This window comes from Dicentrarchus labrax, unplaced genomic scaffold, assembly GCF_905237075.1.
Source record: "Dicentrarchus labrax unplaced genomic scaffold, dlabrax2021, whole genome shotgun sequence".
Taxonomy (NCBI): Eukaryota; Metazoa; Chordata; class Actinopteri; family Moronidae; genus Dicentrarchus; species Dicentrarchus labrax.
This window is the reverse complement of record NW_026136709.1, coordinates 21,954,061-21,979,354: the sequence shown is the minus strand read 5'-3', so window position 1 is coordinate 21,979,354 and position 25,294 is coordinate 21,954,061. Positions and strand designations below refer to the sequence as shown.

At 38.9% G+C, this 25,294-nt stretch overlaps 1 protein-coding gene and 1 long non-coding RNA gene across 2 annotated transcripts in view; one reads left to right on the top strand and one right to left on the bottom strand.

The window, feature by feature from the left end:
- The window catches only part of LOC127369534 (NACHT, LRR and PYD domains-containing protein 5-like), a 203,834-nt gene that overhangs the window by 98,862 nt on the left and 79,678 nt on the right, over window positions 1–25,294 (top strand). The window contains exons 13-17 of the mRNA XM_051411007.1: window positions 5,969–6,142; window positions 7,019–7,192; window positions 19,617–19,790; window positions 21,117–21,290; window positions 22,010–22,186. Of these exons, the coding sequence (XP_051266967.1) occupies window positions 5,969–6,142; window positions 7,019–7,192; window positions 19,617–19,790; window positions 21,117–21,290; window positions 22,010–22,186 (873 nt within the window). The remainder of the gene's footprint in view (window positions 1–5,968; window positions 6,143–7,018; window positions 7,193–19,616; window positions 19,791–21,116; window positions 21,291–22,009; window positions 22,187–25,294) is intronic.
- The window catches only part of LOC127369538 (uncharacterized), a 35,833-nt gene that overhangs the window by 30 nt on the left and 10,509 nt on the right, over window positions 1–25,294 (bottom strand). Inside the window, exon 2 of the long non-coding RNA XR_007886085.1 lies at window positions 15,495–15,704. This is a non-coding gene — a long non-coding RNA (uncharacterized LOC127369538). The remainder of the gene's footprint in view (window positions 1–15,494; window positions 15,705–25,294) is intronic.

Genomic DNA, 25,294 nt, shown 5'->3' with positions numbered 1-25,294 from the left:
CAGTACAGTCTTCTCAGGCTGCTCCATGTTTTCCATCCAACATTACAGAAGGTCACAGCAGAGCAGCTCGCTGTCTGTAAACTTTTGTTCATCTTTGACGGCCTGGATGAAAGCAGACTTTCACTGGATTTCCACAACAATGAGGTTGTGTCTGACGTCACGCAGAAGTCTTCAGTCAACGTGCTGTTGACAAACCTCATCAAGGGGAATCTGCTTCCCTCGGCTCTTGTCTGGATAACTTCCAGACCTGCAGCAGCCAATCAGATCCCTCCTAAATGTGTTGACAGGGTAACAGAAGTACGAGGCTTCACTGACGCCCAGAAGAAGGAGTACTTCAGGAGGAGATTCAGTGAGGAAGATCTGTCCAACAGAATCATCTCACACATCAAGACCTCCAGGAGCCTCCACATCATGTGTCCAATCCCAGTCTTCTGCTGGATCACTGCTACAGTTCTGGACCACATGTTGACTACAGACAAGAGAAGACAGCTGCCCAAGACCCTGACTGACATGTACTCACACTTCCTGCTGGTTCAGACAAAGAGGAAGAAGCAGAAGTATGATGAAGGACATGAGAAGAGTCCACAGGAGCTGATGGCCCACAGGGAAGTTCTTCTGAAGCTGGGGAGGCTGGCATTTGAACAGCTGGAGAAAGGAAACATCATGTTCTACCAAGAAGACCTGGAGCAGTGTGGTCTTGATGTCACAGAGGCCTCGGTGTACTCAGGAGTTTGTACAGAGATCTTCAAAAGAGAGAGTGTGATCTTCCAGAAAACAGTCTACTGCTTTGTTCATTTGAGCATTCAGGAGTTTCTGGCTGCAGTCTACATGTTCCACTGTTACACCAACAGGAACACAAAAGTACTGGAGGACTTCCTGGGTCAAAAACATTTTAATTTAACACTGAATGTCTTTCTGAGGAAAGCCATGGAGAAATCCCTCAAAAGTAAAAATGGCCACCTGGACCTGTTTGTTCGCTTCCTTCATGGCCTCTCTCTGGAGTCCAACCACAGACTCTTAGGAGACCTGTTGGGTCAGACAGACAACAGTCCAAAAATCATCCAGAGAGCCATCAACAACCTGAAGAAGATGAACAGTGATGATATCTCTCCTGACAGAAGCATCAACATCTTCCACTGTCTGATGGAGATGAACGACCACTCAGTCCATCAGGAGATCCAAGAGTTCCTGAAGTCAGAGAACAGATCAGAGAAGGAACTCTCTGAGATCCACTGCTCAGCTCTGGCCTACATGCTGCAGATGTCAGAGGAGGTTCTGGATGAGTTCGACCTGAAGAAGTACAACACATCAGCGAAGGGACGACAGAGACTGATTCCAGCTGTGAGGAACTGCAGAAAGGCTCAGTAAGTCCAGATGTGATTAACATTATAAATCAATGTAAAGTTGAAGCCATCAGTATTAGAGTAAAGATTATATTGTTTAGTTCTTAACAAAGAACGTCTTTTCACATGTTTTTTCATTCTAAATAATTTTGATTTCAGTCATTTCTTCATCGAAGCCATCAACCTGTCTATTAGACCCGATCCCAACTAGGCTGCTTAAAGAAGTTGTTCCCTTAATTGGCACTTCTTTACTGGATATGATTAATCTTTCTTTATTATCAGGATGTGTACCACAGTCCTTTAAAGTAGCTGTAATTAAACCCCTTCTTAAAAAGTCCACTCTTGACCCAGGGGTTTTAGCCAACTATAGACAGATTTCTAACCTCCCCTTCCTCTCTAAGATTCTGGAGAAAGTAGTCGCCAAAGAGTTGTGTGACTTTCTACATAACAATAGTTTATTTGAGGATTTTCAGTCAGGATTTAGAGTTCATCATAGCACAGAGACAGCTCTGGTTAAAGTTAATAATGACCTTCTGACTGCTTCTGACAATGGACTTGTCTCTGTACTTGTATTATTAGATCTTAGTGCTGCATTTGACACCATTGACCATGATATTCTTTTACAGAGACTTGAGCATCAAATTGGCATTAAAGGAACTGCCCTAAGCTGGTTTAAGTCATACTTATCAGATCGTTCTCAGTTTGTACATGTTAACGATGAATCCTCCATAAATACTAAAGTTAGTCATGGAGTTCCACAAGGTTCTGTACTTGGACCAATACTATTTACTTTATATATGCTCCCTTTAGGCAACATTATTAGGAATCACTCCATTAACTTTCACTGTTATGCAGATGATACGCAGTTATATCTATCAATCAAACCCAATGAAATTAATCAATTATCTAAATTACAAACATGTCTTACGGACATAAAATCCTGGATGACCTGCAATTTTCTGATGTTAAACTCGAAATTAAAAACGAAATTCTTGTTCTTGGCCCCAAAAACCTTAGCGACTCATTGTCTAAAGATATAGTCACTCTAGATGGCATTAACTTGGCCTCTAGCACCACTGTCAGGAATCTTGGAGTTATCTTTGATCAGGATTTGTCATTTAACTCCCACATAAAGCAGACCTCTAGGACCGCCTTCTTTCATTTACGTAATATTAGAAAAATTAGACACATACTATCACAGACAGATGCAGAAAAACTAATCCATGCATTTGTTACTTCAAGGCTGGATTACTGCAACTCTTTATTATCAGGTTGCCCCAATAAGTCCATTAAAACGCTCCAATTAATTCAGAACGCTGCAGCACGAGTACTGACAGGAACTAGAAAAAGAGATCACATCTCTCCTGTACTAGCTTCTCTGCATTGGCTCCCTGAAAAATGTAGAATTGAATTTAAAATCCTCCTCCTCACCTATAAAGCTCTTCATGGTCAGGCCCCTTCATATCTTAAAGAGCTCATAGTACCCTATTACCCCACTAGAACATTACGTTCTCTGAATGCTGGGCTACTTGTGGTTCCTATAGTCTCTAAAAGTAGAACAGGAGCCAGAGCCTTCAGTTACCAAGCTCCTCTCCTGTGGAACCAGCTTCCAGTTGTGGTTCGGGAGGCAGACACCCTCACCACATTCAAGAGTAGGCTTAAGACATTCCTCTTTGATAAAGCTTATAGTTAGGGCTGGATCAGGTGAGTCCTGAACCATCCCTTAGTTATGCTGCTATAGGCCTAGACTATCGGGGGATTTCCCATGGTGCACTGAGCTACTCTCTTCCTCTCTCTTTCTGCACTCATTCATGTCCCATTAATGCATGTTACTAACTCCACTTCTTCCCCGGAGTTCTTGTGCTTTCTCGTCTCGCAAGTTCTCATGGATCCTGGTGGAGCCTCCTGCCATGGTCCTGCTTGACTGCCATTGCCAATACTGTTGTTGCTGTGCACCTGTCTGTCTGTCTGTCTCTCGCTCTCTCTCTCTCTGTCCCCCCTCTCTCTCTCTCTCTCTCTCTCTCTCTCTCTCTCTCTCTCTCTCTCACCCCAACTGGTCGACACAGACGACCACCCACCTAGAGCCGGAGGATCTGTCCTAGGTTTCTGCCTTTTAACAGGCAGTTTTTCCTTGCCCTTGTCGCCAAGTGCTTGCTCATGGTGGTACTGTTGGGTCTCTGTAATTAATGTTAAAGAGTTCGGTCTAGACCTGCTCTATTTGAAAAGTGTCCTGAGATAACTTCTGTTATGAATTGGCGCTATACAAATAAAATTGAATTGAAATTGAATTGAATTGATTTATAAACCAGTTTACAGACGAGTCCATTCAAATACCACCAGAGAGAGAGAGAGAGAGAGAGGGAAAGGAGAGAGCTTCTTTACTAATGAAGGTTCATTTAGTGTAGCAGAGCCTTTCCAGTGAGCCATGATGCACAGTAGCAGCACCCTGACTGTGTTTGACCTGAATGTAACAGAACCTTAATTAGTGTCATTGGTAACACCTGTGTTTACCCTCCTGTTTCATATCAAAATGGCTCCTGTGAAAAAGGTTTATTATACTATTAATGCAATAGGAGTCTGTCAGGGACCAAGCTGGCAGGCATGAGGAGTCAAGGGTAAATTTTCACAAAAAGTAACTTTAATAATCAATTTACAAAACATACAAAACGTTGTGGGCCCATAAAAGAGGTCAACTTAACAGAACTTAACTCAGGCTACATTAACTGAACAAACTGAACAGACTAAACCAACCGACCTAACCAACCTAAATAAACTGAGACATTGGGGAAACTTAAATAATGGCTGATCAGGCCACTCTGACACACAGGGGGAATAGACTAAAACATAACATTTAAACAAACTAAAATAACCTTAAATAATATCCAGATAATGCAGTCTAATATTAACTAAGGCATCTCCCCATGATTCCAGCCAACATGGTGTAGCCTACTTATCTGCCCAACCCCTTTTAAGCATCTCTGATTCAGCCGGCACTTCCTTTGTCAGCCATGAGACTCCTTCAGCAGGAACACCCAGGAACTGGTGATATGATATGTAAAATACTGACTGACCAGCTGAGCTACAGCCGCTCATGTTAATGTACTTTGTGATGCAAAATGCACAAAAGTCTATTTTTTGTAATAAAATGTCAAATTTTAAATAAATTTTAAAAAACTTAAATTTTATTCTGTCATCACAGACTTTCCTCATGTAGACTCTCAGAGATTCACTGTGAAGTTGTGGCCTCAGCTCTGAAGTCCAACCCCTCCCATCTGAGAGATCTGAACCTGACTAACAACAAGCTGCAGGATTCAGGAGTGAAGCTGTTGTGTGCTGGACTGGAGAGTAAAAACTGTAGACTGGAGACTCTGAGGTTAGTTTATGTATTTTGCTCTTGTACAGTGTATATCTACTAAATTTAAATGTGTAACAGAAGCTTTACGTTTTCTTCAGTTCTCTTATTCTCTGGGTTTGACTGAGCACAAATCACAACAGCTGTTTTTTAAAGTTTGTCAGATTGCACAGTTTGACTCAGAATTTACTCTGTACTGGATTCATGTTGGTTAGAAAACTGGAGGATTAATTTTACAATATGTTGCAAAATTGAATCAGCATTTATAGTTTTTGAAGCAACGTAACATATTTGTGATCGGCCCGGTGCAAATATTGTTTCTGTGCCCCCCCATCCCCTGGCCCAAAAAGTATAACCATAGTCACTGCTGAACGCGGTATGTGAAGGTGCAAAAGGGCCCACCCACAGACAGTAGCAAATGTCGCTGTCCTTTGTGGGCCCTTACAATCAGCTGGGCACCGGCTGCATCAACGCCACTGTGTTTTGTTACATGTGAGACACATATATGTATAAAATAAATTAATAGAAGTACACAGAAACAAGAAACACATTTTCAGAAATAATGTCTTTTTACACATAACCTTCAGAACACAGTAGTTTACAGGAACTTGTACATAAGGCCTCTCTCTCTCAGACACTGTACAGAGACACTGTGTGGAAAATACTTCCAATTTCAGGTGTTTTAAGTATAGATGAAAGCAACCATACGTCACTTTCTTGTCTTCAGAACGACCACGCCCCCTTTTGGGTGAAACAATAGCTGAGACAGTGGTACTACACCTAAAAGCTGCTGCGTCGCATTTTGCACATTAAACGATAAAAAGAAGTCAGTTTATGATTTTCTTTACTTTCCTAATCAGTGAAGGACAGTAAACGCCTCATTGTATTCAGATGGTAGGATGCTCTTCCCCCATCACACAGTAGCTGGTTCAAGGAGATCCTGAACCACATCAAACTTGATGAATGTACTTTTTCTTTTTAACTTAATGTTATTTTATGGTTGTGTGAGCAATGTGGGAATGTGGGTGGGTGGGTGGGGATAATGGATGTGGGATTAAGTTGATGGAAGTGAAGGTGGGTTTGTGTTCTTGATCTGGTTTATGTGTTCTGTCTGTCAAATCAGGGACCAGTTCATTCTGATATTCTAGATATGTCCCTGTTTATTGTCCACAATACTGGAATAAAATAAAACAAATATTTCAGAAGTAAAACCTGAACACATGGGATTGGATTATAAATGGATTTTTATCTTCATCATTTATTCTTTATTCAGATTGAATTACTGCAGTTTGTCAGAGATCAGCTGTGATTATCTGGTCTCAGCTCTGAAGTCCAACCCCTCCCATCTGAGAAAGCTCAACCTGAGTAACAACAACCTGCAGGATTCAGGAGTGAAGCTGCTGTGTGGTTTTCTGGAGAGTCCACACTGTAGACTGGAGACTCTGAGGTCAGACACCATTTTTTCCTTCTGTGCTGAGATTAATATGATGTGAAAGTTGTGCTGACAGTAAAGTGCAGACATAAGGCTGATATTATACTGATCCACACTGAGTATCTTAATGCTAAAGTCTGTTTTCTTCTTCAGTGGTTTAGTCCATTGACTGTTGCAGAGCAATGTTGAGCTCCACATTTAAAACCTGAATATAACAAGAAGAATCTACACTGGATAATTCACTCTGAACTTCTTAAACTCTTGAATTTTATCTTTATTTATATTTGTTTTAAAATAAATAATACAAAAGAATACACAAATACAATAAATAAATAAAAGATCCCTTCTCCATCTATCAGACAATAGCAAATATATTCCATGTTTCCAACATTGTTATGAAGCTATATGATGTTTATACTGACTGAATAGTTTAAACTGAAGATAATTTGATTTTATGACTCCACTATTCCTAAAATAATGATTGTAGATGTCTTTTGTTCACATTTCCACAAAATTCATCCTGACATATTTGACAGCTTTGTGATCTTCAGTTGAATCTTCAATCAGTTTCTGTGGGTTTTTATTTGTGTTTGGCTGCACAACATGAGTTTGTATAGATGGAGCCACTGATGGAGCTAGCAGAGGTTAAGAGCTGAAGTCACTACATCTTTTTTGAAGCAGCAGCACGTTGTCATTAATATTAATGAGAGCTCTTTTTACCTTTTTGTATTTTACAGTTTTCAACCTGCTGTTGGGTTCAGGTGTTTGGAGTTTCCATTTTCTAAACTTGTACATTCTAAACCTTCTTCAGCTCTGAACAGATTATTAAACACTGAATGATTTCAAGCAGGAACATTGTCTTCTAAACTTACATCTTTATTCTTTATTCAGTTTGTGGTACTGCAGTTTGTCAGAGATCAGCTGTGATTATCTGGTCTCAGCTCTGAAGTCCAACCCCTCCCATCTGAGAGAGCTGGACCTGAGTGCCAACAATCTGCAGGATTCAGGAGTGAAGCTGCTGTCTAATCTTGTGAAGAGTCCACACTGTAGACTGGAGACTCTGAGGTCAGTAGAGGGTTGGAGTCAGTCCATGCTGGTTTCAGCAGTATTGTACTAAACACAGTTAGTATCAAAGCAAAGATCCAGTATTTGCTGCTTTCCTCAGTGAAGCTGTGAGAGGAGGATGGTGACAGACTTCAGGGTTGGAGAGAAAGACAGAGAAAGATTGTAAACACTGATTTATGACTTCTGTTGTCTGTCTTCTTCTCTCATCAGATGGAGGTGATCTCAGTCAGAGTGTGAGTGATGAGGAAGGAGGTTGTGTTGGAGGATCAGCTGTGTCCTGATGATCCAGAGAGGTTGAAGCAGCAGCATCAGCTCTGACTGGGCCATGTTACTGGGAGGTAGAGTGGAGAGGAGAGCTTCATCCAGCAGTGACTGACAGAGGAATCACAACCAGTGGAGATGACTCTCAGTGCTGCAGTCTGAACTGCTCTGAGATCAGCTCCACTGTCAGACACAATGTCAAGTCCACCATCATCCCTGTGTGTTCCTCTGGATGTGACAGAGTATCATCAGTGTATCTGGACTGCTCTGCTGCTGCTCTGTCCTTCTACTCAGTCTCTGCAGACACACTGAGACTCCTCCACTCCTTCTGCTCCACACTCAACCACCTCCTCCACCTGGAACCTCCACCTGGATTTTGTTCTTTCATTCATTCACAGAAGAATTCACAGAGAATTGCAGTTAATTTTCACATGTTATTTCTAATTCATTTGGAATTTGCATGCTTAAAGTTTCCTCTATGAAGTTCTGGTTATTACCACCAATTCCAGACTTTACTCACAGTATAACTGATAATTGTTTGTCACACACAGAAACTAGAAGATAAAACCTGTCGAAGGTTTTTATTTTAATCAAAGCTTCACTGAAGTCTACAAACTGAAACAAGATTCTGACTCCAAAGTTAAGAATTATTGTTAGTGCAAAATTATATATTTATTATGGAATCATACATATGGGTGTCATCATTATAGTGATAACTTCCATTAACCAAAAAATACATTTTATACTTTTTTATTCATTCAAAGTCTTGTTAGTCAAAGTCTGTTGAACGATGGAGAACTGCTGTTATTTTTCACATTATTCTGTATCATGGAGGTTGATGTCAGAAGTCTCATTCTCATCAGTATTGGATTATATTTCTGTTTACTTGTTCTTTTTTATTCTGTATGTTTATGTTCTTATTTCATATGAATCAATCATATTCTGTAACAGGTTGCATTATTTACAGAAAGCAGTGTGTTTACAGTGTGTTTACTTATGAGCTGAATGCAACAACACTAATGAAAGTGTAAGAATAGGGATACACTTTCATCACTTTCTGTGTTTAAAATGGTCGTAATTAATGTTTATGTGGACCTGCCCAGGGACTGCAGATGGAAATTAATTAGTAGCTAAATCTGGTAAAATGCATCTCTGCTCCTTGTATGAGATTAATGTGTTTTTGTTTATGGTCCCTGATAAATAAATATAATTAACTAAACTAATAATGAGAAATAAGTTGAGTCCCCATCTGCATGAGACTGTCAGTGAAATGTTTTTTTCTTCTGTAATGAGCAAAAGATATTAAACAACGTTGTTATGTGTCATTCCACATGTGTTTATTGATGCAGTTAATTAAGAAAATGCTCAATTTCTTATTTGCGAAATATTGTGTTTTACTTGTTTGGGCCTCAAACTGTTTTGGTATTTAGATAAAAGACGTAGGTTTAGAGGAGAACTGCTAACGACTCACACACATCTGATATTTGACAAAGAGCCCCGACTAGATGATGTATTTTTATAAGACAAGAATGTTGGAAACTACTGGTTGAATTAGTAACAGTGGATTTTATAAGATAGCTGCTGCTGTCAGATGAATGTAAAGAATACAGTAGTTCCCTGTGAAATGTAGTGGAGCAGAGTGCATGTTTTGTATGTAAAATATCTGATAATAACTCGTCGTCTAACAGCTGTCAGGTAAATGTCCTGCAGTAAAAAGTCCAGGACTTCAGTGTAGTGCAGTAAATGTATAAAGTAGAATGACATTTAAATATTAAAGTACAAATACCTCAAACTGTACTCAAGTACAGGCCTTGAGCGAATGTACTCAGTTACTTTCCACCACTGACTGTAACTGTAACCATCACTTCTGGAGTTACAAATACTACAACTATCATTACTATTACTATCATTACTTTTACTATTAATACTATTTCTATTACTTCTATTACTATTACTACTATTACTATTACTCGTCCAAACTGAACCATCTGCTGACTAAGTAAATATAGACGTGGAAAGTAACTAAGTACATCCAAGTACTGCATTAAGTACATTGTGGAGGTACTTGTACTCCACTACATTGGAAGTATTGGACGTTTTACTGCACTACATGTACCTGACAGCTGTCATCCTACTAGTTACTCTGCAGGTTCACATTTTACAAACAACACATGGGATCAAAAAATAGATTACACGACACAAGAACATGTGAAGTATTTAAATGATCTCCACTCGCCTGAATCACCTACAGCATTAAACTGCTGCTTACATCTGCACAGTGACTACTTTTAATACTTATAAATACTTCTGTACTTTTACTGAAGGAACATTTATATGCAGATAAACATTAGGAAAGAGGCTCCACAATAAGTACACAGAAGATATCAACTACCACTGCCACTGCTACTACTTTTGGACCACTAATAAACACACAAACATTTCCACTTTCACCCTCAATAGTACTTTATGTGTCAGTGAATAAACAGTGATTGTGGTTGTAATGTATCCTTTTGGCCAGCAGGTGGTGGTGTTGTTTACTGAATGACATTTAAACTGAGCTTCAGGAGCTTCCTTCTTCCTTCTTTGTTGGTACTAATCATGTATTTATATGTCTGTGTGCTGGTGTGACTGGTTTCATTTCATCCCTGAGCTTTATCTCTGTGATTTTCTTTTTAGAGTGAGATTATGTTTCTGTTTACTTGTTGTTTTTTATATTTGTATAATCTGCTAATATTCTGTATCAGATTGTAGAAACCTCACACATCCTGATATTAACAACTAACTTGTACTTGTCATGTGATGTAACTTCTAAACAGACTGATATATTTCATACACATTGCTGTAAATGAAGCCTCTTTGTTGAATTTCTTCTGTCAAGAGTTCAGAGAGTTTTCCTGTCTCATCTGCATTCAGACAGCACACAGCCAGGGGCGGAGCTAGAGGGGTGGCCGGGGTAGCACTAGAGTACCTGTGAGTTTCCTGTAAGACACTCACCAATACACAAAAATAAAGATCTTGAGTCAAGCAATTAGTCCTTAAAGGTTTTGTTGTTTTTGATCTTGCAGCAAGAGGAGCAGTTCTGTGATGAAAAAGAAAATGCTCAGAGTGGGGCAGTCCCACACTGGGTTTTATACATCTTTAGAAGCATTAGAAGCATTCCTCCCTTACATTTGTTATCACCTAACAGTCACAGTGAAATGTATCAGCTAACAGGCCCTCTCTGAACTGTGAGAACGAAGGTCAGGCCTTTCAATAAGTCACCTGTTGCATTTATTACTTTATTACTTTCTAGCAGAAACACATTTATTACTTTATTACTTTCTGGCCAGGACAAATGTTCCATTACAGTACTTTATTACTTTATTAACTCTTAGTTGTGAATGGTAATGTTGCAGTCAGAAACACAGGCGGACACTGAGATGTAGTTCACTTGAAGCTGCTTTATTTTATGGATGTTAACACAGTCAAATAATCAGATATACACTCAGGTCTGCCTACACATATTTTCTAACAGCTATTAAAAAGTCCGTCACAATCTGACATTTTAGAACAAGAGCAGTTCCTCTGCAGTTAACTTTGGTTTCCTCGCATGCGCCGCCTGGTATTACTAACGGCTGAATGTTAGACCCATAGAGATAGAGAGTAAATAACTGTGTATGTTACACTTCATTATAACAATTAACTTAATGAAGAGAAGATGAGCGAACACTAAACTTTCTCAAAGTGAGGGCCGAGGTTGGTCCAAATGTGGAGTTCAGTGTGCGGCCATCTTCTCTTGATTGTAGCTCCACCAGCTGCCCAGTAATGTTGAGGTTTGATTGAACAACAGTGTGAAAGGCTGCCTGCACACACATATTTACTGTTCTATCACAGAAATGCTTTATTAGTACACATGAACAGTATTTCCTGCTGCCTGCTTTGTTATAGCTGGTCTTCTTGTGGTGCGTTCAGGTGTTGTAGTATTAGAAATTAGTCCACAACTTAATATATTATATATATATATTTTGGCCAATCTCTAAAGTCTCTACGCTACCCTCTTGTCACCCATGGATATTTTTATATAGATCAGCCCCCGAGTATCATCCCCCACAAATGGGGAAATGTTAAAAAAAAACATTTAGTTCATTTAGTTTAAAGTTTTTAGTTTAATTATATTATTTAAACAACATTTAAGTACCAACACCAACATTACCAAAACTCAATTTCATTGTCTTTACAAGCCGAGAGAGACGCTCATGTTGAACAAGTTGATCTGTGTAAACTCACCTGAGTCTCACCAGACTCCACAACGCCACAGCTCCCAGTTCCTCCAACCCCAGCAGATAAAGACTGGTTTAGAACTCCTACCTACAACGTACAAACCTTTTGCACTATTTATATTTAATTTCCACTTTAGTAGTTTAGTAGTTTTAGTTTAGTTTTAGTTTTTTAGTTTTAGTCAAGTTTTAATTTTCTGCTCATATTTTGGACTCCATGTCCTACTTAAACAACAAATAGTGTATATACTTTAATTTATAGTTTTTATATCTTCTAATATTAATAATATTAGCAATATTTTTACAGTGATATTCTTTGTTTTCTGTTTTTGCGCTGCTTTGCTCTATTGCTGCTGTGTCAACCTGAATTTCTCCTTAGGGGGATAAATAAAGGAATTATCTTATCTTCCTGGACATAGAGAGGGGAGGAGCTGACATAACACCAGGTAAAGGTGAAAGTGTTCAGTTGGTTCAGTCTCCATTTTGAGTCAACAGAGCAGAAGGAGGGAAACTGAAGGCTGAGGCAGGGTGAGTGTTAATGCAACATTATTATTATTTTACTGTCAAAGTCTCTGAGTCAGTTTTCTTCCTGTGGACTGTAGAGGATAGAAATGTAAGAATGTGTAGTATCTGAAGGCTTATCTTAAAGCTTATAAAGTTAAAATACATTTTGGTATAAGTTGAAATGATATTTTGTTACCATATGTAGTGTTAGTAAGTCATGAGGTTCAACGTCGTAATTCTTACTAGGCAGTGTTTAGGTTAGGGGCCTCTCAATGACCTCTGACCTCTGCCTTGAAAACCCCCATCTCCCCTTATTTCAGTACATCTGATAGCTAATCCAGATGTTTCTTTCCATTTTTGGAGTAAACAACAGGTCTATATAAACCTATGTTCGATGCAAAATAGACAGAGTTGTTCATTTGGCTGGATGCTCTCCAAGCTCCGCGGTGCTTGTATTGATGCTGAACTTTTTGTAATAAACCTTTAAATACAATCAAGACGGTGTCAGCGGACTTCTCTTCAACACATCTTCACATCATTGCTACTCAATATACAACAAATGAACTCAACAGTTTGATTCATCTGTGGATACAAAGTTGTGATTGACTGAATAATACAGATTAAAGCTACTGTAACCCAAGAAAACAAGTACAGGGTTAAAGAAAGTGACCAGGTGGAGTTCTATATTATACTGTATACTCTATATACTATACAGAGTACTGTGTGTGTGTGTGTGTGTGTGTGTGTGTGTGTGTGTGTGTGTGTGTGTGTGTGTTACTTCTTGTTCTCTCAACCTTGCATGTGACAAACAGACAAACCTGTTTTTCCTGATTCTTCTGTTTTGAGTCAGTGTTAATATTTATCTCTCAGACTGACTGAAGTCCAGAAGATGAGTGCTTGTGTGGAGGAAGAGGAGGACAGAGCAGAGTCTCCAGTGTCCAGCTGTCTGTCTATGAAGAGTGATCGGTCCAAAGATGATAATCCATTCTTCAGTAATGAACCTGGACCCTCAGACACAAAGTAAGAAACTGTTTTTACTGTAAACTGACCTGATGGAAGATGATTCATTGAGCATGAAAACAAAATAGATTTATTTTCATGATGCAGAACTATTAGTGCAGACACTGTTTCAAACTAAAATGTATTTTATTTTATTTCTTTAGCAAAACACTTCAGAACCTCAGTTTCAGAGTTCATATTTCATATATAATATAATAATATTCATATATTTTTGCTCTAATGTTGAAGTCGCTGTTAATATTTGTAACTATTATCTAAAATAATCTGTTTCTAATGTGTAATTAAATATATTGTTTCTAAAGATGAAGAAACAAACATCCATTTATTTATGTAAAAGTTATCTGCAGATTTAAAAACAGGGACAGAAAATGTCAAATGTAGATTTGGAGACTTCTTTTTAAGAATATTTGAACTGGATATATTCCTTCATTTGATAGCTGACAATATAGAGTGACAGGAAACATAAAAGGAAGGAAAAACAAACAAATAAACAGTTTGTAGTTGAACCTGTGACACCACTGTTACGTGCTATGTGTCTTACAGTAAACTGCTGGTCTATCATAATTATTTAGAGCACTTCTAACCTCAGTTTAAACTAACACAAGCTAATCTGCCCAAAGTGACTGTAGAACAGTGAAGGACATAATCAGCTCTCTTTAATGGAAGGCTTTTATTGTGAAGCAGCTGCAGGAAGTGTTGAGTTTGTATTAATAACAAACTACAGGCAGATCAATAAATGTTTAATAAGACAGACAGATAGGAAAAGCACTCAGTGTTTATGAAAGCAGGAGAGTTGAAATAAAAGGAATCATTTTCATTACAGACTGAATGCTGAATTCAAACAGAAAAGTTAACAACACTTTTAATGTTCTCTGTGACCATCTGAGCTTCCAGACAGTGTCGGACAAATCTCAGTATTTTTCATCAACAATCAACAAATCATTTTAGTAATAAAGAAATGTCTTCACAGAGAGAGGAAGAGGAGTCATGTTTCTGTGGAGGAGCAGCTGTCCTGCTGTGTTTTGTGTCAGGACGTCCTGAAGGATCCAGTCTCTACCAGCTGTGGACACTGGTTCTGCAGACAGTGCATCACCTCATACTGGGACCAGTCTGCTTCATCAGGAGACTCCTCCTGTCCCCAGTGTGGAGAAAGATCCAGAACAAGAGCTGGACTGCAGACAGCCAGTCAGACCAGCACTGTACAAAGTAAGACTGTATCTTCAAAATCTAATCTGCTACATTTAGTTTATTAAGAGACTTACAATAAGTTCAACTCAAATATTGCATGAATCATGTAACTTCATCAACTTCATCAAATAAGCTGAACATCTAAAGTGCTACATTTAGTTTTAGAGTTTTCAGGCTGAATGTAGGATGAACCTATACCATTGGCAGCATGGTGGCCAAGTACCAGTGACTTGAATTTCTTTTTTTTAAAAACAGGTCTTCATGACATGAACATTTTCTGTATTATTTGATCGTGGATCAATTTTAAATATTACGGGAGGATGAAACAGCTACAGATGAAAGATGTTCAGATGAAGACCTGCTGAGGCTCAGCCTGTCAATTAAACACGTACACTTACACACAGTCAGAGGCTGACAGAAAAAACTCTCCAAAACTGGACTTTAGAAGCTTTACATTTCTATATATTCTTATATTAATTGTTGTATCTGTAATGAAAATGATCAACAGTTTCATTGTTGGACACAAATTGAACGACAACACAGACATAGAAACACAAAGTATACGTAAATCAGACACAAAAACAAACCCACAATGAAAGAGATAAATTCAGGTACCTCAGAACAGACTGTTAGAGTTTTAGTTTTGTCTTGTTTTATCTTTTTTAGTGAGTGGTGGTCTGCAGGAGGTTTTAGATAAACATAAGATCAGTCTAAAGACGAGATGTAAACATGTGACTGAAGGAACTGATGAAACAGGAAGTGGAACCCTCCTCAACAGGATCTACACTGAGCTCTACATCACAGAGGGACAGAGTGAAGAGGTTAATAAACATGAGGTGAGGCAGCTTGAGACAGCTTCCAAGATGGAGACCCTCCATGAAACTCCAATCAAGTGCTACGAGATTTTTAAAGCCTTACCTGACCAACAGAGACACATCAGAGTGGTTCTGACGAACGGCGTCGCTGGCGTTGGAAAAACCTTCTCAGTGCAGAAGTTCACTCTGGACTGGGCAGAGGGCTCGGAGAACCAAGATGTCAGTCTGGTGGTTCTGCTTTCGTTCAGGGAGCTGAACCTGATCAAAGATGAGCAGTACAGTCTTCTCACACTGCTCCATGTTTTCCATCCAACATTACAGAAGGTCACAGCAGAGCAGCTCGCTGTCTGTAAACTTTTGTTCATCTTTGACGGCCTGGATGAAAGCAGACTTTCACTGGATTTCCACAACAATGAGGTTGTGTCTGACGTCACACAGAAGTCTTCAGTCAACGTGCTGTTGACAAACCTCATCAAGGGGAATCTGCTTCCCTCGGCTCTCATCTGGATAACTTCCAGACCTGCAGCAGCCAATCAGATCCCTCCTAAATGTGTTGACAGAGTAACAGAGGTACGTGGCTTCACTGACGCCCAGAAGGAGGAGTACTTCAGGAGGAGAGTCAGTGATGAAGATCTGTCCAGCAGAATCATCTCACACATCAAGACCTCCAGGAGTCTCCACATCATGTGTCTAATCCCAGTCTTCTGCTGGATCTCTGCTACAGTTCTGGACCACATGTTGACTACAGACCAGAGAGGAGAGCTGCCCAAGACCCTGACTGACATGTACTCACACTTCCTGCTGGTTCAGACAAAGAGGAAGAAGCAGAAGTATGATGTGGGACATGAGAAGAGTCCACAGGAGCTGATGGAGGCTGACAGGGAAGTTCTTCTGAAGCTGGGGAGGCTGGCGTTTGAACAGCTGGAGAAAGGAAACATCATTTTCTACCAAGAAGACCTGGAGCAGTGTGGTCTTGATGTCACAGAGGCCTCGGTGTACTCAGGAGTTTGTACAGAGATCTTCAAAAGAGAGAGTGTGATCTTCCAGAAAACAGTCTACTGCTTTGTTCATCTGAGCATTCAGGAGTTTCTGGCTGCAGTCTACATGTTCCACTGTTACACCAACAAGAACACCAAAGTACTGAAGGACTTCCTGGGTCAAAAACATGTTAATTCAACCCTGGATGTGTTTCTGATGAGAACCATGGAGAAATCCCTCAAAAGTAAAAATGGCCACCTGGACCTGTTTGTTCGCTTCCTTCATGGCCTCTCTCTGGAGTCAAACCAGAGACTCTTAGGAGGCCTGCTGGGTCAGACAGACAACAGTCCAAAAGTTATCCAGAGAGCCATCAACAACCTGAAGAAGATGAACAGTGATGATATCTCTCCTGACAGAAGCATCAACATCTTCCACTGTCTGATGGAGATGAACGACCACTCAGTCCATCAGGAGATCCAAGAGTTCCTGAAGTCAGAGAACAGATCAGAGAAAAAACTTTCTGTGATCCACTGCTCAGCTCTGGCCTACATGCTGCAGATGTCAGAGGAGGTTCTAGATGAGTTGGAACTGAAGAAGTACAACACATCAGTAAAGGGACGACAGAGACTGATTCCAGCTGTGAGGAACTGCAGAAAGGCTGAGTAAGTCCAGATGTGATTACATTATAAATCAATGTAAAGTTGAAGCCATCAGTATTAGAGTAAAGATTATATTGTTTAGTTCTTAATAAAGAACGTATTTTCACATGTTTTCTTTCTAACTATTTTTTATTCATAAACCAGTTTACAGACGAGTCCATTCAAATACCACCAGAGAGAGAGAGAGGGAAAAGGAGAGAGCTTCTTTACTAATGAAGGTTCATTTGGTGTAGCAGAGCCTTTCCAGTGAGCCATGATGCACAGTAGCAGCACCCTGACTGTGTTTGACCTGAATGTAACAGAACCTTAATTAGTGTCATTGGTAACACCTGTGTTTACCCTCCTGTTTCATATCAAAATGGCTCCTGTGAAAAAAGTTTATTATACTATTAATGCAATAGGAGTCATTACATTAATTTAATGGGAGATGAAAAGCAGCTGGAGCAACATAATAAGATGCATCTGGGGCTGCATTAGTGAGATTTTCACAGTATAATAACCATCTCAGAATCACAGTTTAAAGGTATACAGTATTACACAGTTATTAATTATCAGTTACAGTAATAAAAACAGAAGGATGAGTTATTTTTGTTTGTTAATTTAATAAAAAAATTTACTATATATTTTTAATAACACAAATACAACAGAATTAAATACCGTTGAGAAGCAAATGTACATAGTATGATTTCATACCACAGTATAACATGGTATTGATATACAGCTGCAACCCTAGATGGATTAAAGATGCACAAAATACACACAAGAAGCACATGACTGAGATAAATACATATGAGTGCAGTTACAACCTATAGTGATTATACAGCTCATTGAACATCCTGTTAAAATAAAGTTTAACAATCACAAATCACAGCACTTGTGGACAGGAGGAGCTCAAGTTTCAAACCACAGCCCTTGTGATCAATGACTGACCAGCTGAGCTACAGTCGCTCATGTTAATGTGCTTTGCCCAAAAGTATATCTTTATAATAAAATGTCAGATTTTATTATACTTAAATTCATATTCTGTCATCACAGGCTTTGCTCATGTGGACTCTCAGAGACTCACTGTGAAGTTGTGGCCTCAGCTCTGAAGTCCAACCCCTCCCATCTGAGAGATCTGGACCTGAGTTTCAACAAGCTGCAGGATTCAGGAGTGAAGCTGTTGTGTGCTGGACTGGAGAGTAAAAACTGTAGACTGGAGACTCTGAGGTCAGTTCATGTATTTTGCTTTTGTACAGTGTATATCTACAGTTTGACTCCTAATTTACTCTGTACTGGATTCATGTTGGTAAGAAAACTGGAGGATTAATTCTACAATATGTTGCAAAATTTAATCAGCATTCATAGTCTTTGAAGCAACGTAACATATTTGTGATCGGCCCGGTGCAAATATTGTTCCTGTGCCCCCCCATCCCCTGCCCCAAAAAGTATAAACATATACACATATAGACACACACCAACTCCACACTATTATAAACCTGCAGCCTGTGATCAGAACCACAGACAGCAGACCAAGTGTCAAATCTATCAACGCAAATCTAACAGCTCAAACCACCACAGCCGGCTGTCTCCGACTGTCAAACAACTGAAATAGTTTTAGCCAGCCTACAGTAACATTTCAACACAAAGTAGCTTATTATCAATAACCACAGAACAAATGTCACAGCAACTCATTATAGGCCTACTATGAATTAATGGATGACGCCATCTGATCACACAATTACTTAATAAACAATTAATTAATCATCATTTATCATCAATGGCACAGTAGCCAAATGTTTTCACAGACACAGATTACAGTCAGTGTGCATTTTCTAACATTTGAGAGGTAATTTAAATCCCTGATCCCACTCCATAACAAACAGACACAGAAAAGATCTGTGGCTTCAGGCAATTGGCAAACAAGATACAAATGTGTTAGCTGTTAAAAAGGGTGTAACATTTTCTATTTACTGGAATTGTTATTTTTTTCTTATAGTCTTATTTATTTGATATTGGCCAAATCAAAACATCACATCTTAGTATTTTTTAAACAATGACATGTGATTTTTATGAATTAGAAGAAACAAAATTAAAGTAACAAAATGTCATATTTGATCGTTATTACAGACCTGACTGAAATCAGCAGCATGTTATTGATCAGTGTTGACATGAATAGGTGTATGAAGGTTGTGTTGACATTTGGATGATGTCTGTAGAAGGATGACATTATGATGATCCACAGTACGTCAGGCTGAAGGACACCACCAGGTAGACATACCTGGACACTCTTCTTCTTTTTTGTGCAATAACTTATTCCACCACTTAAGTGCAATAATTTAATTTAACTGCTAATTTCTGCTAATGTAATTTATCCGCTGTACAATAACACAATGCCATATACAGTCCTATATATATTTATCTATATTTATCCTCTATACAGTTCTCTACATTTATTTTAATTTTCTTTTATTTTTTACTTGAATTTTATTTTATTTTTATTCTTATCTCTACTTTCTATATTTAGCTTAGAGTTTATTGTTTATCTTATATTGTATTTTCTTGTGTGTAAGTGTTTGTAAGCTGCTGGAAATTCAATTTCCTTGAGGGAGTCATCCCAAAGGGATCAATAAAGTGAAGTCTAAGTCTAAGTCTAAGTCTCTAATAACACAATGATAAAGTCACTCTACTAATTTTAGAGAAAAACTCATTGATTGGGACACATCTAAAAATTTGTTTTGATCTTCATTTATTCTTTATTTAGATTGAGTCGTTGCAGTTTGTCAGAGATCAGCTGTGATTATCTGGTCTCAGCTCTGAAGTCCAACCCCTCCCATCTGAGAGAGCTGAGGCTGAGTCACAACAATCTGCAGGATTCAGGAGTGAAGCTGCTGTGTGGTTTTCTGGAGAGTCCACACTGTAGACTGGAGACTCTGAGGTCAGACACCATTTTTTCCTTCTGTGCTGAGATAAATATGATGTGAAAGTTGTGGTGACAGTAAAGTGCAGACATAAGGCTGATATTATACTGATCCACACTGAGTATCTTAATGCTAAAGTCTGTTTTCTTCTTCAAGCATCAATTCTTTCCAAACATGAGATTTTGTACTCTTCCATTGAAATACACAAATATCTTGCCATTCTTTGTCTGTTATTGTCAGGTCTCCTTCCTTCTCCCATCTATCCTTTATATATTTTGTTGAATGAGCTTTTAGATTGTGGAGGCTCTTATACAGTTGAGAGATTACCCCTCTTTTAATATCTGACTTATATGCATTTATGAGAAGTTGCATAAAGGTTTTACTGGCTTCTCTGGAATTTTTCTTTTTGATTATAGTAATTTATTAATCGGAGATATTTTTAGAAATCCTGTTTTTCCAATGAAAAATGATCTCTTAATGTTTGAAAACACATAGTTTCATCTTTTTCATCTTTCTGCACTCATTCATGTTCCATTAATGCATGTTACTAACTTCACTTCTTCCCCGGAGTTCTTGTGCTTCTCGTCTTGCAGGTTCTTATCGATCCTGGTGGAGCCTCCTGCCATGGTCCTGCTAGATTGCCATTGCCAATACTGTTGTTGCTGTGCACCTGTCTGTCTGTCTGTCTCTCGCTCTCTCTCTCTCTCTCTGTCTCTCTCTCTCTGTCTCTCACCCCAACTGGTCGAGACAGACGACCACCCACCTAGAGCTGAAGGATCTGTCCTAGGTTTCTGCCTTTTAACAGGCAGTTTTTCCTTGCCCTTGTCTCCAAGGTCTTGCTCATGGTGGTACTGTTGGGTCTCTAAATAATGTTACAAAGAGTTTGGTCTAGACCTGCTCTATTTGAAAAGTGTCCTGAGATAACTTCTGTTATGAATTGGTGCTATACAAATAAAATTGAATTGAATTGAAATCTTTCTGTATAATGCTGCATAGAGATATTATACCTTTCTTTATCCAAACATTGAATCTATCATTGAGTTTATTTAGTATGAGATCTGAATCATATGCACACCAACTCAGGATTTTAATATCTTCTTTCAATGTATGTTCTTTTATCACTGCTCTCCGAACCCCGAGAGCTGATGCTCTCATCTGTGCTGAGATATAATAATGTTTCTGTGATGGTAAACCCCAGCCTCCTCTTTCTTTCAGTAGCTGTAATGTTTTATATCGTACTCGAGGTCTTTTTCCTGCCATATAAATCTCAATATCATTAAACACTGAATGATTTCAAGCAGGAACATTGTCTTCTAAACTTAAATAATTTATTCTTTATTCAGATTGAGCCGTTGCAGTTTGTCAAAGATCAGCTGTGATTATCTGGTCTCAGCTCTGAAGTCCAACCCCTCCCATCTGAGAGATCTGAGGCTGAATCACAACGAACTGCTGGATTCAGGAGTGAAGCTGCTGTGTGGTTTTCTGGAGAGTCCACACTGTAGACTGGAGACTGTGAGGTCAGACACCATATTTTCCTTCTGTGCTGAGATTAATATGATGTGAAAGTTGTGGTGACAGTAAAGTGCAGACATAAGGCTGATATTATACTGATCCACACTGAGTATCTTAATGCTAAAGTCTGTTTTCTTCTTCAAGCATCAATTCTTTCCAAGCATGAGATTTTGTACTCTTCCATTGAAATACACAAATATCTTCCCATTCTTTGTCTGTTATTGTCAGGTCTCCTTCCTTCTCCCATCTATCTTTTATATATTTTGTTGAATGACCTTTTAGATTGTGGAGACTCCTTTACATTTGAGAGATGACCCCTCTTTTAATATCTGAATTATATACATTCATGAGAAGTTGCATAAAGGGTTTACTGGCTTCTCTGGTATTTTTCTTTTTTATTATTATTATTTTTTAATTGGAGATACCTTTAGAAAACACATAATTTCATCTTTCTGTATAATGCTGTATAGAGATATTATACCTTTCTTTATCCAAACATTGAATCTATCATTGAGTTTATTTAGTGTGAGGTCTGAATCATATGCACACCAACTCCGGATTTTTAATATCTTCTTTCAATTTATGTTTTTTTATCACTGCTCTCCGAACCCCGAGAGCTGATGCCATTGCCTTCAATTACATCATTTATTGATTATTGAAAAAACTGAATGATTTCAAGCAGGAACATTGTCTTCTAAACTTACATCTTTTATTCTTTATTCAGATTGAGTCATTGCAGTCTGTCAGAAATCAGCTGTGATTATCTGGTCTCAGCTCTGAAGTCCAACCCCTCCCATCTGAGAGAGCTGAGGCTGAGTAACAACAACAATCTGCAGGATTCAGGAGTGAAGCTGCTGTGTGGTTTTCTGGAGAGTCCACACTGTAGACTGGAGACTCTGAGGTCAGACACCATTTATTCCTTCTGTGCTGAGATTAATATGATGTGAAAGTTGTGCTGACAGTAAAGTGCAGACATAAGGCTGATATTATACTGATCCACACTGAGTATCTTAATGCTAAAGTCTGTTTTCTTCTTCAGTGGTTTAGTCCATTGACTGTGGCAGAGCAAGGTTGAGCTCCACATTTAAAACCTGAATATAACAAGAAAAATCCATGATCTAAAATCTTTACTTATATTCGTTTCAATATAATTAATACTAAAAAATACACAAATACATTAAATAAACAAATAATCTCTGCTCCATCTACATATCAGACAATAACAAATATATTCAGTATTTTCTTTTTCCAACATTTTTATGAAGCTATTTGATGTTTATACTGACTGAATAGTTTAAACTTTTTTTATGACTCCACTATTCCTAAAATAATTATTGTAGATGTCTTTTGTTCACATTTTCTAAACTTGTACATTTTAAACCTTCTTCAGCTCAGATTATTGAAAAAACTGAATGATTTCAAGCAGGAACATTGTCTTCTAAACTTACATCTTTTATTCTTTATTCAGATTGTTCGGCTGCAGTTTGTCAGAGATCAGCTGTGATTATCTGGTCTCAGCTCTGAAGTCCAACCCCTCCCATCTGAGAGAGCTGGATCTGAGAGACAACAAGCTGCAGGATTCAGGAGTGAAGCTGCTGTCTGATCTTGTGGAGAGTCCACACTGTAGACTGGAGACTCTGAGGTCAGTACAGGGTTGGAGTCAGTCCATGCTGGTTTCAGCAGAATTGTACTAAACACAGTTAGTATCAAAGCAAAGATCCAGTATTTGCTGCTTTCCTCAGTGAAGCTGTGAGAGGAGGATGGTGACAGACTTCAGGGTTGGACAGAAAGACAGAGAGAGAGAACAGTCAGCCAATCAGCGAGCCTGAAGCTTGTTGTGATCATGTGTTTGAGTTGATGCGAAGACGACTGTTGTTGTTGTGTTCGTGTCTACAGGAAATAAAGCTGGATTCCAGCTGACAGCATTACAAGATGTACAGAGACAGTGGTCCTCATTCATCAAACTGTCGTACCATCAAATCTGATCTCAGTGTTTGTTCTCTCATTTCAACACTAAACAACTGATCAGTTCATCTTTGTCACAGCTCTACAATCAGTCTGACTGAAGCCTGCAAACCACTGGATCTTATTTCAGAGAACCATCATTATATTTAGTGACCATGTGGTCTTTGTACAGACCAGAACCTCTACTGAAGTCCAGTAATCACAGCTATTGTTCAGTCTTTATATGAACATGTAGGACCTTTAACATCAGATATATATCTGTCTATTTGTCTTTTGTTTAGTCCTAATATGTATATTATTTTATTATTATTTATATTATTATTATGTATTATTTATTTTATATTATTGTCGGGCTCTACGACGTAGGGTGTTAGAATGGTATAACTGTAATAGTTTAATCAATTAATGGTTATCAAAAATTAGAATTATCAAAATATGATAGAAAATTAAAGCTGCAAGCAGCGTTGGACGGGATCTTGCACACCGGCGCGCGTCGGGCGTGCTGCGGCAGAGTCACAAATGCCGTCGGGGTGAACTGCGGCTACGTCACGTGCCGACGTAACAAGCGCGGACCACAACATGAAAATTTCACGTAAATCGGCTCAAAATCGCCACGCAGCACTTACTTCCTGTTGCCATTAGGTGGCGCTATCACTATGTGTTCAGAGCGGGACTCTTATCAGACATGTGAAGTTTCGTTGCAGTCGGATCATGTACGCAGAAGTTATTACGAATCCCTCTTTTTATGGCGAAGGATCGAAATTGGATGCCACGGGACACCACGCCACGGGCAGGAAGTTTGACGAAAAAAACTGAAGAGCACAACTTTTAGTGGTGAATGTGTTTAGATGGTTGTGTCCAAATCTGAAGTCGCTCCAATAAATGCCCTAGGAGGAGTTAGTTCAAATACAACGTGTGCAAATCGAGACAAAATCCAACATGGCTGACTTCCTGTTGGGTTTGAGGTATGGGTCCAAGAGACTTTTTTGCTTCTTTTATCATCATACACATGCGTGTCATACATGTCATTCATACGGGCTGACGCTAGGGGGCGTGGCTAAGCCATTTTGCGACGCCCATCCGCGGGACCAAGACAATCCCTCGCCGTTCCGGATCATCGAATGCTGTGCAAAGTTTCATGAGTTTTCAGACATGTTTAGTCCGCCCTAAATTGTCAATTTTTGTGATTTTTGCCGCGTCGCCATGGCAACATGGTTTCGTGCAAATTCTTAAGATTAATAATATGTGATCCTCATCCTCCTAAGGAACTTCTCACATAATTTCAGCTGGATCTGGTCAATATGCTCGAAGATATAAATAAAAGTACAACAAATACATTTCCTTTCACCACTAGGGGGCGCTCTCACTATTACTGAATATTATCACATAGAAGTGTTCAAGGCGGGACTCTTATCAGGCAAGTGAAGTTTGGAGCCGATTGGACAATGTACACTCAAGTTATAGCAACTTTGTGTGTTCTGGCGGTACATCAAAATTTGACGCCATGCCAGCGACACACCCTTTAATAAGAACTCACCACAATCAAAAAATATAATTAATAACATGTTTTGTATTTCCTGACTACATTTCAGCTTAATCTGATTATTTTACTAGGAGTAGAACATGGAAGTATAAAATAATGACATTTTCTTTTACCACTAGATGGCGCTCTCACTATTACTGAATATTATCACATTGACTTGTTCAGGGCGGGACTCTTATCAGACATGTGAAGTTTCGTTGCAGTCGGATCATGTACGCAGAAGTTATTACGAATCCCTCTTTTTATGGCAAAGGATCGAAATTGCACGCCACGGGACGCCACGCCACATCCACAAAGTTTAACGGAATAACGTAAATAGCACAACTTTTAATAGTGAATGTGTTTAGATGGCTGTGTCCAAATCTGAAGTCGGTCTGATAAATTCCCTAGGAGGAGTTCGTTCAAATACAACGTGTGCAAATCGCCAAAAATGGCCACAAAATCCAAAATGGCGGACTTCCTGTTGGGTTTGAGGTATGGGTCCTTGAGGCTTTTCTGCTT